The sequence below is a fragment of the Meriones unguiculatus genome, chromosome 8, assembly GCF_030254825.1.
Source record: "Meriones unguiculatus strain TT.TT164.6M chromosome 8, Bangor_MerUng_6.1, whole genome shotgun sequence".
In the NCBI taxonomy this organism is placed as follows: domain Eukaryota; kingdom Metazoa; phylum Chordata; class Mammalia; order Rodentia; family Muridae; genus Meriones; species Meriones unguiculatus.
In genome coordinates, this window is record NC_083356.1 from 65872757 (window position 1) to 65886480 (window position 13724).

The 13724-nt window shown below is 49.8% G+C and overlaps 2 protein-coding genes across 6 annotated transcripts; one reads left to right on the forward strand and one right to left on the reverse strand.

Moving 5' to 3' along the window:
- The first annotated feature begins 1571 nt into the window (after nt 1–1571).
- Nucleotides 1572–4470, forward strand: Paxx (PAXX non-homologous end joining factor). 5 transcript variants are annotated; one of them, XM_060389607.1, is made up of 7 exons: nt 1575–1855; nt 1927–1987; nt 2148–2197; nt 2288–2478; nt 2571–2633; nt 2767–2851; nt 2930–3149. In XM_060389607.1, the coding sequence occupies exons 1-7, from the start codon at nt 1731–1733 to the stop codon at nt 2967–2969; spliced, it is 615 nt and encodes a 204-aa protein (XP_060245590.1). In that variant the 5' UTR covers nt 1575–1730; the 3' UTR covers nt 2970–3149. The 5 variants fall into 5 exon arrangements, with proteins under 5 accessions (XP_060245592.1, XP_060245590.1, XP_021506823.1 ...); XM_021651148.2 differs by lacking the exon at nt 2930–3149 and adding an exon at nt 4020–4470 and having other exon boundaries at nt 1579–1855; nt 2565–2633; XM_021651147.2 differs by having other exon boundaries at nt 1592–1855; nt 2565–2633.
- Clic3 (chloride intracellular channel 3) lies at nt 3871–5825 on the reverse strand. The gene is made up of 6 exons (XM_021651146.2): nt 5693–5825; nt 4843–4952; nt 4639–4764; nt 4419–4525; nt 4162–4337; nt 3871–4082 (listed from the first exon to the last, which is right to left on the reverse strand). Exons 1-6 carry the CDS (start codon nt 5822–5824, stop codon nt 3924–3926), a joined length of 810 nt encoding a protein of 269 aa, XP_021506821.2. The 5' UTR covers nt 5825; the 3' UTR covers nt 3871–3923.
- Between the last annotated feature and the right edge of the window lie 7899 nt (nt 5826–13724).

Here is a 13724-nt window from a genome sequence, read left to right on the forward strand (position 1 = left end):
ACCCTCCTGCACAGCCTTGGAAGACTTCTGTTCCATCCAGGCCTTCTGAGCAAATGCTTTGCTGGCCTCCATTCTCTGCAGATAGTAGCTCAAATAGCACCAGCTCATATTCTGCAGCCCTTGTGAATTCTGATCAGCAGTTTGCAGCAACCTGAGTGCTGTCCTTTTCATCTCTCCCATTAGATCTCAAGTTCCAGAGACCTTGTGTTGGTCAAGGTGTTCTCAGGACTAAGACAATAGGTTGCACCAGGCTCAGACCATGGAAAGAGAAAATTGCATGGAGAGAACATTTCCCTGTTTGCACTATTTACCAAACACACTGTACTCACTCTTGCATTTTGGCTTGTTACAACTCAGCTTGGAAAGAGATGTGTTTATATCTAAAGTGACATGAAGGGACAAGGGACTAACAATGTCCAGGAGAAGCCCATGGGGGATGGATAAGAAAGAGGATCGTCATTAAGAGCAGCAGAGCTTCGCGCCGTCGCTAGGAGGGACCCAGAAGAGCCAAGGAGCACAAGGAATGAGGCCCTAGTACATCTCTGCTAGGGTGCAAGGGCCGAAGAGCGAAGCACGTTATAGAATTGAGGAGTCTACTTCCTGTGAAGGGAACTTAAGACCTCCACATTGGGTGGCTTTTTAAAATAAGCGAAGGCAGCCAGAACTCCAGACTGCCTCTTGCCAGCATTTCACATTTTGCCTTTCACCCAGAGAAGCCAGCACAGAGCCACTGGTGGGAACGGTGGTAGCCTTGCCTGGGGGGTAGCACGGCCAGGGTCCGGGCTGAGAGCAGTCAGCAGGGGGCTGTGTCTGTATAGTGGGGTGTGTACAGTAGCCTTCTAGGTGGATGTCCTGGAGAACAGGCGCTCTCTGCCCCATCGCCTGTGTGGAGGTAGCAAGCTGCTGTATGCCTTAAGCCAATATTTACTCAGCAGGTCCTTTTTCTTCTTCTTCTTCTTCTTCTTCTTCTTCTTCTTCTTCTTCTTCTTCTTCTTCTTCTTCTTCTTCTTCTTCTTCTTCCTCTTCTTCTTCTTCTTCTTCTTCTCCTCCTCCTTCCTTCCTTCCTTCCTTCCTTCCTTCCTTCCTTCCTTCCTTCCTTCCTTCCTTCCTTCCTTCCTCCTTCTTCCTCCTCCTCCTCCTCCTCCTCCACCACCTCCTCCTTTCTTCTTCTTCTGCTTCTTATTCTTTCTTCTTCATGGCCATGGAATAAACCATTTTTACAAAAATAAAAACCAACAACAAAAATAAAGAGTTCTGGTATAGTGTGTGGGGTGGTGCATGCCCCAGTGGGGGTGTCTCAGGGTCTTCTGTGACCTCACAGAACTGTCGGACTGCACCTGTTTCCAACTTGCTGTCTCACTGATGGGTCTGCATTAGTTGCAACAATAAATGTTTTTAAAGAACAAAAAAAAAAAAAAAAAAAAAAAAGAATTGAGGCGTCTACTTCAGAAAAGGGACTAAAGCGCAAAGCCCCGCCCTCCAGGTCCCTCTAGTTCCGCCCCACGCGCCAAGCTCCGCCCTCTAGTTCGGCCCGGCGCCCAAAGCCAATTCCCCGGAAACAAAGACACCCTTTGAGTACCGCCCCGCCCAGCAGTCCTGTCCTTCCTTCCGTCTAGACAACAGAAGTACCGCCCACGAGCGGACAGCTTAGCAGGGAAGTCTTGTAGTTCATATTTCTGCGCAGGCGCCCTAACCCCACAGCTGGCTTGGCTCCAGCAGCCATACCTGCTATGGCACCTCCGCCGCTGTCGCTGCCGCTTTGCGTTGTGTCGACGAGCTCTGGCTCGCCCCACTTGGTGTGCTACTGCGTGAGGGAGAGTAATGGAGAGGGGTTCCGCGACGGCTTCAACCTCTGGTGAGTGGGGTCTAGGGACGTGGAGTGCGGGAGCGCAGCGGGCGCCGTGCCTGACAGCCCCTCCCGCCCAGTGTGACGGACGCCGCGGAGCTCTGGAGTACCTGCTTCTCACCTGACAGCCTGGCAACATTCGTGCGTAACAGCACTGGGGATAGGAGACATCTGGGAGCCTGCCACCCTTTTCCCTCTCCTGTGACTGTGGTTCTAATAGTATATCCAGGGTTGGGCAGTTTGGGGTGTCCAGTGGGTCCAGGATCCTGGGCTGTTAGTGACAATTCCGTGTTCCTAGCAGAAAGCCCGATCTGGCTTAAGTGGGACTGAAGATATCTCTTCCCGGTTCAGGTGAGTCCCAATTAGGGAGGCCGTGTGAGTGAGGAGCTTTGGGTAGGGATAACACATCCTGACCATAACACACACTTTCTCCCTTCTTAGGGCAGCCTGCCAGCAGCAAGCAGTGACTGTAAGCCTGCAAGAGGACAGGGCATTGATGACCCTTTCAGGGGACACCTCTGCACTGACCTTTGACCTCTCCAAGGTGCCCAGCCCAGAGGCAGCCCTCAGGCTGCAGGCTTTGACTCTCAGCCTGGCAAAGCGTGTGTGCAACCTAGAGAGGCAGCTGGCAGGTAAGGTGGATACCTGTATCCTCCCTTGGGGGCAAGCTTTTGCAGAACCTCCTGGTATTAAGTGGGATGCCATGGCTTTCTCCCAGCTGCAGAAGAAACCACTGCTAGGCCCAGGAAGAACACCCAGCCAGCAGTCCCTCACCTCTTCTTAGCAGGTAAGGGGCTAGTCTTTCTCTGGAGCTGCCTCCCCAGATGTCTCATGTTCTAGAGAGAATCTTTCAACGTGGACAGAGTTCTGGTCAGGGTTCTGTTGGGTTTCAAGAATTCCCTGATCTGGTTTTCTGGCAGAACTTGATCACCAGAGAGGCAGTTCTGGACCTGGGGTCAGGAAAAGGTGTCCAGGGGAGTCTCTCATCAACCCTGGCTTCAAAAGGTACTTGCCACCTGTCTTTCCTACCCTGGGCCCATTTCCCTTTCCTCTGTGCATTATATATATACTCTTGTTTTCTAGTAAGAAACCATCTGGTGGTGTAGACTTTGATGAGACCTGAATATAGCAAAACCAGTGACCTTGCCAGGAGCCTGTCTGCAAGCAAAGGGGTAGATCTGAGACTCCCACCCATCAGACAACTTTGCTTCACTTCCACTGTTGTCCTGCTGTTGGGCAAGAGTGCCTCTTATCTCTTCCCTGTCAAATAAACTGCTCCCTCAAGTAGAGATGCTAAGCCAGACTTGACTAGTGAGAATTGGTCTTGGGAAGGGGCCCAGAGAAGATCCTTTGGTGTGGCACCCCAGGATGCAAACAGATGCATCAGTATTTAGGAGGCTGTCCTGGCTGTGTCTAGGACAGCAGACCTTTCTCAGACCTATTCTGTTGTTTCTGTTGTTTCTGCATGGCCAGCCCAGAAGCTGAGAGGGTCCCAGTCTGGTAGGCCAGACTCACTAAGGCTTAGAATGCTGTCCCACACTTTCAGTCCCCACCCAGGTAGAGCAGTTCACACCTGTCCCATACAAAGATTCACAGAGGAGGTGTCTTGGTCAGATGAGTGTTTGGAAGGCCCTTATAGGAGATGGGGTTAGCCCACAGCCTATGGCTGGACTCGAGAATGTTAGCCGGTCCCCACCTACTTGGCCAGGATCCTGGAGGCTGAGCTTCATGGGGCTCTGTTCTTCACCCTTCTTGGCCTTCCAGGGCACCCCACCCAGCTCTGGCCTGACTGGTTTGGTAGACTAATCCAGTCCCCTAGATCTCTGGTGCCTCTGTGCCAGGGCAGCTGTAGGGAGTCCCAGGCCGTTGTGCTAGCGCCATGGAGGAAGATGAGCTGTGCCTTCCCCAGTGGATTCTCTTGCCTTCATCATTTTGAGCTGTCATCTTGAACTATGTTTATCACCAGGGGGTTGGAGTGGTGTAATTTGGGTCTCTGGCCGCTCGGATGCTCAGGACACAGTTGCTTCAGGCAAAGATGCTTTATGTGGCTACAGATGTGTGTATGGAGGTAGGGGTACTAACGGGGGTGCACAGCAGGTTGGTAAGCTGCCAGGATCTCTGCTCTGTGTGGACACGTATACTTGAACTCCTTCTCCTGCAATGCACTGTCCAGGTAGCGGCGAACAGCCCACAGTTCCATGGGGATGGGCGCCTGGCGGAAGTGTGAACACACGGTCTGCGGGTGCAAAAGAGTGTGATGAGGACCTCACTCAACAACCCTTCTACCCACACCTACCAGCTGGTCCCTTACTCACATCCACAATGTGCAGCTTGGGCAGCAGGCTGCAGTCAGCAAGTGTGAACCGGTCACCATCTAGGAAGCGGCGGCGGGACTCAGGAAGTTGTGGTTCCTGTGCCAGTTCATGGTCCAGAGGTGCACGCAGGAAGCTGTCTAGTCTGGTCAGGGCACGGAGCAGCTGCTGATACAGGGCTTGGGGACAAGGGCACAGTGAGGACTCAGCCTTGGCCTTGGGTTAACTCTCCTACCTCTCACTGCTGGCCTGTGTCTCACCATTGTCCTGTGCAGGCACTGGGTTCTTGATAAAGGCAGAGAATTTGTGGAAGATGTCATTGCCTGCTGTGTTGGACTCCCTGTACCTGGGTTCTAGGCTTGGGAAGCTGTAGATGTAAATGGTTTAGGAACTCCAGTCAGACCCTCACATATATTGTCCCTTAAAGCACCCTTCCTAGGCACTCTCCCAGGTGTCCCCCCGGGGTGTCCTATCAGGTACTCAGGTGGCCCCAGTGTCTCCTCCAGGAATTCTTCAATCTGCAGTGTATCTGTCTTGACATCCCCATCATAGAGCAGGATGGGCAGCTGTGAGCCTGGCGCGAAGTCCTTCAGCACATCCAATGCCCTGTTGACACCAGGCAGAAGGGAGGTGGCCAGCCTGAGGTGGGCAGAGGCCAGGGAGGGGTCCAGGGCAGTGTCTCACCTTCGTGTGTCCACTGTTGTGAGTGTGAAGGGCACACCCTTGAGGAGTAGGACCATGAAGAGCCGCTGACAAGAAGGGCAGTGTCCGACACTCTGGCCATCCTCACTGGCCTGGGTGGGTGGAGCAGAGGCTGGGAAAAGACGCCAGGAATCCTAACACCTGACTGGGTGGGACTCTGCCTCCCACTGCCATTGGCTCTGGAGGCAGGCTAGGCCTCTGGCCTGGTTGGCCATGGCATGTACAAGTGTCTAGTGAGGGCTCTTGAACTGATCCCTGGAATGAGGAGAAGCTGGGAGTGGGGAGACCTGGGTTTGGGGTCCTGTCACAACCTTTTCTTCCAGAGCCAGAGGGTTCCAGTCACGGAGACTGGCTGCAAGGTGGGGCAGGCCAGAGAGTCAATCTTCTAAGTCATTGACCCACACAACTGGGTATTCAGGCTAACAGCTCAGGGAAGGGAGTGGTCAAAGAGGAGGCCAGCACCTGCCTCCACTCAGATCTGAGCATTCGCCTGAGAGCTGATGGGGCTGTCTGACAAGCCTCGTTCTGGCACATGAACTTGAATCTCTAGCTAAATGTCTGATGCCAGCTACCAGACTGACACCTACCACCAAGGGCTTTCTCCCAGGTCTGGGCCAAATCCTGGAGCCAAGCAAGATAAAGAGTAGGACCCAGACTATCTGATTCCCCCCCCCTTTGTGGTAGCTCCTACCCCAGGATGCCTGACTACTCAGCCCAGTGTGGGGCAGCTTAAGCCCACCATAGGGGAAGGGACTCAGACACCATTAGGAAGACCCATCCCTCAGCCTACACAACAAAACAGAGCACCCCTCCAACCCAGCTTCCCCAGAACCTTCACAAAAAGCTGGAGCTTGGTAGTTTCAGCCATGGTGGGAGCTGAGGCATCCGATGGCGGCGGCAGCACAGGGCACAGGGTGTGCCTTGGGAGCTCTTTAAGTCTCCCTAGATGCCCCACCCTCCTCATTCTGTGGGCCCGCCCCACAGAGCCACCTAGGTTGCCAAGGCAGATCCAGCTGTCTGTACAAGACCAGGGTGTCCATGCATGACAGTGACCACAAGGGGCCTAAGTCTCAAGGGCTGGCTGTGAGGGTGGGAAAAGCAAAAGACTGAAGCCTCCATGTGGTGAATGTAGACAGAGGGTGAGGAGGCCAGGAGAGCCCAGGGGCATTGGATACTAGCCTGGAAGGGACAGCTTTGGATTAGAACCACACTACCCTGACCTTAGCCCAGGTCCAGCCCTCTGCAGTACATTCTCCATTGTCAAGTCCTGATCCCAAAAAGCCATGGAGTAGGAGTGGGTGGGAAATGCCTCTGTTTGCCTGTGTCTGATAAGCCCTCTGGAAGAGATGTCCCCTTCCTCCAACAAAGCCCAATCAGGTAGGGCCCTCTGCCCTCAGGGCAGGCCCACATTCCAGCCATGTTATTGGCTGGCAGGCTGATAAGCCTGGTTTTGGTATTTAACCCAGTTTAGCAGAGGATTCCATGCCCCCATCCTGTCCACATAGGCTCAGAGCAGGTTTTTTATTCTTCACCTTGACCTTCAGATGACACCAAGAAGGGTTGGAAGCTACTACCTACTGGGGTAGGGATGTGGTCCCCAGAAGGAAGGAAAAAGACAGGATAGCCTGACCCTACCAGGCACACACCTGTCACTCAGACTTTCCGAGTCTGTTGGGATCCACAGTGGGAGTTCTTTTGGCATTACTTGTATCTCTACCTGTGCTTGATAGTAGTCTTCCAGGAGAGTTGCCCTTTAGAACGTGTGCCCACAGAGGACATGTAGCCTCAAACTCATGCCCACTGGCTAAGACCAGGACCAGGGGATAGCTTCCCCTCTCTGGTAGGTTGCTGCCATCCAGGCTGGATAGTACAGCCAAGGTGGTTCCATACCTGCCCATTCACCTGCTCACATGCCAGTGCTTCAGCTGTCCCACTTCCCTCCTTTCTAGCCCTGTTTAGTCACCTCCCTGCCCTCAGCTGGAGCTGAGATCCCAGACAGGTGGAATGCAGCTCTGACATCCTTGGCGTTCAGCTCCTAGAGCCACTTTTATTTCGGCTTCTTACTGATATGATCAGCTTTCTGTTTTGTGGTTTTCTGCCTTTGCAGTCAAATCACCACTGTAGAGCATGAAGCCTCTCCCAAATGCCAGTGGTTACCAGACATGTCCTGTGTTTATATATTTTTGCAAAACTGCCCTTAAAAATTAACAAGAAAGGGATGAGGTGGACAGACAACACGAGCAGTAGCTTGGAGAAAAAGAAGCAAAACACACATCTCAAGAAACAAGCCAGAGTGACACAGGAGCTTCTCTGCTACAGGAATTGTGGGCATGTCCTGTGAGTAGTAGGAGTCATCAGTGCTCTGCTCCCATGCGCACAGTGTCCTGGAGTCAGCTCCAGTTTGCCTCCCAAAATCCAGGGCCATTACTGCACCACTGAACTGTGTCCTTCTGGGTACCATCACAGGAAATGGGACAAGACATGGGCTCACATGTACATGTCAACAGAGTTTGGTATTAATGGTTCGTGTGTTCCCCTAAAACCTTCATGTGTTGTAATCTTAACCCCCAGGATCTGTGACATTATTGGAAGATAGTGTCCTTAAAAATAGTGTCCTTTAAAGAGGTGATCAAATTAAAACTGAGACCACCCTGTAAGCAATAATATGACTATTTCCTTTTAAAAAGGGAGATTTGTGGCTAGGATATTTTTCAGTGGTAGAGAGCTTGCTGTGCATGCAAAGTCCTACGTTTGATCCTCAGCACCATGAGAGGGATAGGGGATATTTTAACACAGACATGCACACAGAACAACCTGTGAACATGATGACAGAGGACAGGATGACACACCTATGCTCAACAGATTGTGGAAGACTGCCCAGCAAAGGCCAGGAGCTGGGAAAGAGCCTGGAATATGTGTTTCCTCAGGCTTTTAGCGGAGCCAGCCTGCCCTAATTCCAATCTCTCCTCCTTTCCTATGATAACCACAGCAAATCAATACAAACTGGAAAACACGGAGGACTTTTTTTTTTTAAAGCATCTAAAAAATTAAAAAATTAGCATGCAAGATAATGAGCTTCTGCTGGTTCATTCTGAGCAAGAGGCGTCTGTAGGAAATTTCTGATGGGGGACACAGACACCAGCGTTTGCTCTGTCCAGACACATCATGTAAATTTCCTAATGTGTGGGTTGTAAATATTTTGGTTTTGTCCTTTGAAACAGTGTTCCTCTGTATAGCTCTGGCTGTCCTAGAACTCACTTTACACACCAGGCTAGCCTCAAACTCATGTAGAACCTCCTGCCTTTGCCTTGAGTGCTAGGACTGAAGGCATATGCCACCACTTCCATATTTTAAAGGAATGAGAAAAGCAGCCAGGCCTGGTAATACAGGCCTGCTATCTTATCAATTTAGGAGGCTGAAGCAGAAGTATTATAAATTCAAGTCCTGCCTGGGGGACTTACTGAGGCTTTTCCTCAAACAACCAAAGTAAATGGGTTGGATACAACTATCTCAAAGGTAGAGCAGTTCCCTAATGTGTGAAGTCTTCAGTTCAATTGCAACTCCTCCAGTACCCTCCAAAAAATTTAATGCCACCTGCCTTAACTGAACCCATGACTTACCAAGACCATAGGACCTTGCCTGAAATATCTACTACATACGGAACATCCTCTGGGGGCTGATAGACCCGAGAATGGCTCCTTGTACATTTGACTCCCTGATGCAATCAAGAGTGTCTCTTACAGAAATCCAGTTCCTGTACAAAGTTTCAACTTTTTTTGTTTTGTTTTTTTTTTTAAAAGATATGGTCTCATGTAGCCCAGGCTGGCCTTGAACTCCTGATCCTCCTACTTCCACTTCTCAAGTGCTGAGATTACAAGCATATGTCACTCTAACTGTCCTCTAACAGCTCTAATCTGAAAGGAGACACAAACTATTAGAGAATAGGGTAAAGGAGGACATCAGTAGGGGGACATCAGTAGGGACATGCTTGGATATTTTTGAGCTCTGCCTGTAGAAAATTTCTAGGTGTGGTGACATTCCCATAGCAGTAGCAGAACCAGTACCAAGATCCCTGATTCCCCACCCAAAAGGGTTCTACTGTAAATTGTCATGTCTCCCCAGAAACCCTCATAGCCATGGTAAAGGATTAGGAGGGGGGGTTTCTCAGAGCTGATCTGAGTATACGGGTGAGTAGGAGAGACCCATTAGGATCACACATAGAGAACTCTGGTCTTAAAACTCCTAGCCTCCAGAACTATGAAGAATTGGCTTCAGGAGCCCCCAGCCTTCTCTGTGCTATTAGAGAAGGCCCACAGGGGAAAGGCTTTTCTGTATGGGGGCCAGAAAACAGGGGAAGCTCAGAAACTGTCTAAGCAGGGCAAAGGAACACAGGCCAGGTCAAACCAAGCATGGTGGTTTCTGCCTATAATCCCAGCATAGTCCAGGACTACACACAAAGATCCTGTCTCAAAAACAACAACAATAAATTTTAAAAAAAATGGCCAGCAAGAGAAGCCTTAGTGGTCAAAAGCACTTGCTGTTCAAATGCAAGCCTAAAAGCTGCCTTTGAGCTGCCTTTGAGCTGAGAGTTGAAGGAGAACCAAGTCCAAAACCACAGAATGTGCAGACCTACACACACACATTCATAAACACAAACATAACGGAAAAATTTTAAGTGCCTAAGTCCACAATGACATGTTATTGTTTTCAAGACAGGGTTTCTCTGTGTAGCCTTGGATGTCCTAGACTGGCTTTGTAGACCAGGCTTGCCTCAAACTAACAGTGATCTGCCCACTTCTACATCCCTGAGTGCTGGGATTAAAGGCATTCATCAGCATAGCCAGCTCAATGACTTTTTTTTTTTTTTTTTTTTAAGCAGAGGGGGACTCCATGAGAATGCTAACTGACACATGCAGAAAAATGAAACAGTCCTGGACAATGGGCTATTGCTTCATTGTCTCAGTGCTAAAAGAGAAAGGTCTTCCCACTGAGAAGCTGACACCAAGCTCCAGGACAGACCCTCACCAGGACTGCTGGCCTTGGGCATATCATAACCTACTGTATTCTGCACCAAAATGTCCAACTGCATCTGACCCAGGAAATAATTAGATCTATTCAAATCTCTGCACTTGCCAAACCTGTCCTGGTTGAGGGGCAGGGGAAAAAAAAAAGGTGAGATACTATGTCAGAGACGGTTGTGGCACAAGGAAATGCTCCAACTCTAACTGGTCCTAGAGGCAGAAATTTTTTTTTCTATTTTTGTATTTGGACAGGGTCTTAGGCAGCCCATATTGGCTTTGAACTCCTGACCCCCTTCCTGCTGTTCCTGAGTGCTAGGGGGTACAGGTATCACCACCAAACCTAATATGCCAGTTTTTTGTTAGTTTGATAAAAGCTAGGGTCATCTGGGAAAAGGGAACCTCAATTCAGAAAATACCTTCATTAGACTGGCCCATAGGCAAGTTTGTGGGGCATTTTCTTGGTTAATGATTGATAGAGGAGGGTGTGCCCAGCCCTCTGTGAGTAGTGCTACCCCTGGGCAGGTAGTCCCAGACTGTATAAAGAGCAGGCTGAAAGTAAGCCAGAAAGCAGTGTTCCTCCATGGCCTGTGCTTCAGTTCCTGCCTCCAGGTTTGTACCTTGGCTTTCCTCAGTGGGGAACTGTAAGATGAAATAAACCTTTTCTTCCCCGAGTTCTTTTTGGTTGTAGTATTTATCACAGCAATAGAAAGCAAACCAGGACACATAGCTTTTCTTCCCTTTTCAACACTGCACTGTATGAATCTCACAGAGTCACAGTAATACTTCACTATTATCACATTGAAAACTTCAGGAAATGAGTCCTTCAGAGTCCCTACTGCAACCCAGGCCACCCCCAATTACTACGGACTTGGTGGGCACTGGGTAACTGGTCAGTTGATTTGTTGAAGGCCCTGGTTGGTTGATGGGTAACTTGTGACAAAGTAAGGGTAAGGGCACTAGTAATGGCCCTATAATCCTACAGGCTGCACACATGATTGCCCTGACTGGCCTCTAGCCTGTAGCCTATGTCTGTTCTTACAGCAGAAGCTTCTGGTCCATGGTCATCCTCAAGCTCCTATTCCTTGTAGCCCTGATCAGTTCCTCAGCCTCCTGGGCTTGAAGTAGGGATGGTGGTGCTCTCACAGCTCCTGTGTAGCTCTTTAAAATACTACATAAGAAATGCCTCTGACTCTGGTGGACAGCATTGTGTCCCTGTTTTTTCCAGAGAGAGGTCCTTGCCTGCAGCTGTGGGGATGGGGAATGGGGCAGTTGTGAGGGTACGGGGGGAGCAGGTATGGGGGGCAGGTTTGGGGTAGGGGCAGTGCTGCGAGGGCAAACGGGGGCAGTTTCAGTGGTGAGGGCAGCTGCAAGAGAGTGTGGGGGCAACTGTGGGGTGTGGGGTAGGGGTAGTTGCAGGGGGGAACAGTTGCTAGTTTGGGGGCGCTTCTTTCTGATGGGTTAGCACAAGAAGGATGCTTACAGATTGTGCCAACAATCACAGATTGGTTATATCCATGTATGGTCCTTAGTTGGAGAATCAGCCTCAGAAAAGACCCCTCTGCCCAGATATATTTGGTCTTTGTGGAGCTCCTGTCCTCTCCAGGTCTTACTAACTCCCCCTTCTTTCATATTATTTCCTGCACTCTGCCCAAGGTTTGGATTATTATAACCTAGAACCCCTGCTCAGATGTAGCCCATGGCAGCTCAGTGTCCAAGTGGGTTTCCCAGTAAGGGGAACAGGGACAGTCTCTGACATGAACTCAGTGGCTGGCTCTTTGACCTCCCCTCCCCCAACCCTGAGGGAGGAGCAGCCTTGCTAGGCCACAGAGGAGGACATTGCAGCTAGTCCTGATGAGACCTGATAAGCTAGAGTCAGATGGAAGGGAAGGAGGACCTCCCCTATCAGTGGACTTAGAGAGGGGCAGGGAGGAGATGAAGGAGAGAGGCTGAGATTGGGAGGGAGTAAAGGAGGGGGCTACAGCTGGGATACAAAGTAATTAATTTCTGTAATTAATTTTAAAAAACCTACAGGTTGGGTGTCGTAGAACACATCTTTAATCCCAGAATTGGGGAGACAGAGGCAGACACATCTCTGAGTTCAAGGTCAATTTCCAGAACAGCCAAGGTTACACAAAGAAACCCTGTCTTGAGAAGAAAAACAGAGTGTTCCAAGCCACAAGCTTGTGCACAGGGCATGGGTACACACACTGTTCTTTTCTTGGAACTGTTCTGGAAGTTTCAAATTTAAGATGATGGTAGGGTTACACCTTAGATTTGTCAGAAGTATAAAGAAATTCATGCAAAACCATGCATGAATGGTTAGGGTAGGAATCGGTGCGCATCATTGGGTCCAGGAAACCAGGCTTTCTTGGAATTCAGGCTCCTGCTGGATGTGTAGAGGCAAGAGAAAAACTTCAGGTGTCTGCCACATTTGTTGTTTTGATGGTAATGTAGATTGAACCTAGAACCTCAAGCATGCCAGGCAGGTGCTCTTCCACTGAGCTATATTCCCAGCCCTTTTTACTTTTTTTATTGTTGTTTTGTTTTGTGTTGTTGTTGTTGTTTTAAGAGGGTCTCATTATGTAGCTTTACATAAACTTGTTAGGTAGACCAGGCTGGTGTTGAACTCAGAGATCCACCTGCTTCTGCCACTGCCACCTGTGCACCATCACGCCCGCTTACTTTTTGAGGCCAAATATTCATAAGTGGTCCAGAACAGCCTTGACTCATTCTATAGACCAAGTGGGCCTGAACTTGCAATTCTGCTTCAGTGTCCCAAAATCTGGAATTACAAGGTCTGTGCCAAGTGCCCAGTATTTTAGGTACATTTCTTGAGATATGTATGTGTGTGTGTGTGTGTGTGTGTGCGTGTGCGTGCTCACCTGAGGAGGCTAGAAGAGAACATAGGATTCCCTGGAGCTGAAGTTCCAGGTGGTTGTATGACATGAGGGAGTCAGGTCCTCTGAAAGATCAGAAAGTGCTAACTGCTGAGCCATCTCTCCAAACTCCTAGAATTAATTTTTATTTATGTGTATGTACATAGATCTGTGAGTGTGTGTGTGTGTGTGTGTATCTATGGAAGCCAGAATGTATCAGATCCCCTGGAGCTGTAATTACAGGCAGTTATGAACTATCCAATACAGGTGCTGGCAACCTAATTCTGATCCTCTGTAGGACTATCCAGTGGTTTTATGAACCAAGTCCACATTCCGGGCTTTTAACATGTTCACTCTCTCTGCCCCTTTGCCTCTCAGGCCAGAGAAACCTCAGCCCACTGCCCAGGGCACCAGCTCTGTGGCTAGACTCTGGAAACTGTAGCAGGCCACGTAGCTTTCATAACCCACAGGGACACAGCACCTTTCTCCCTGTACCCTTTCCTCTTCTTTTATTCCCTCACATGGTGCCAGCCAACTCTCTATTCTCCTAAGGGTCTTCTGTGTCCCAAACCTCTAAGAACTTTAAAATTTGAGGTGGAAACTTGAGAAGCCTTCATCTTGCTGTCCTGACTCCTGCCCAGCAAACATGGGGCCTCATAACTTTTTAACCTAAGAGTTCCCAGTCCCTATTTCTCCTGAGCCATATTCTCTCTGGGTCTGGTTTTCCTAAGCTGTATGCCTTAGGGCCTTTCTGTACATCAGCCCACTTCACTACCCGGCAGGACCTGACTACATGCCCACCAGCCAAGGCCCATCACCTTCTGGAAATTCTTCTTATGCACCCAGACTCTATCATCAACATGAAGGTCTTCTCCCAAAAGTCCCCTCCACTTTTCACAAAGCAGAGACAACCCAGCACAAAGAAGCTCACTGTGGGTGCTAGGCCTAGTGGGGAGCGAAGATGGGG

Coding starts and splice junctions, on each gene's coding strand:
- Clic3 (XM_021651146.2), bottom strand. CDS start 5,824: ATGAGGAGGGTGGGGCATCTAGGGAGACTTAAAGAGCTCCCAAGGCAC. Junction 4,526..4,638: donor GAGACACTGGGGCCACCTGA/GTACCTGATAGG, acceptor TTACATCTACAG/CTTCCCAAGCCTAGAACCCA. Junction 4,338..4,418: donor AGTGCCTGCACAGGACAATG/GTGAGACACAGG, acceptor CTTGTCCCCAAG/CCCTGTATCAGCAGCTGCTC.
- Paxx (XM_021651147.2), top strand. CDS start 1,731: ATGGCACCTCCGCCGCTGTCGCTGCCGCTTTGCGTTGTGTCGACGAGC. Junction 1,856..1,926: donor CGCGACGGCTTCAACCTCTG/GTGAGTGGGGTC, acceptor CCTCCCGCCCAG/TGTGACGGACGCCGCGGAGC. Junction 2,634..2,766: donor CCCTCACCTCTTCTTAGCAG/GTAAGGGGCTAG, acceptor GTTTTCTGGCAG/AACTTGATCACCAGAGAGGC.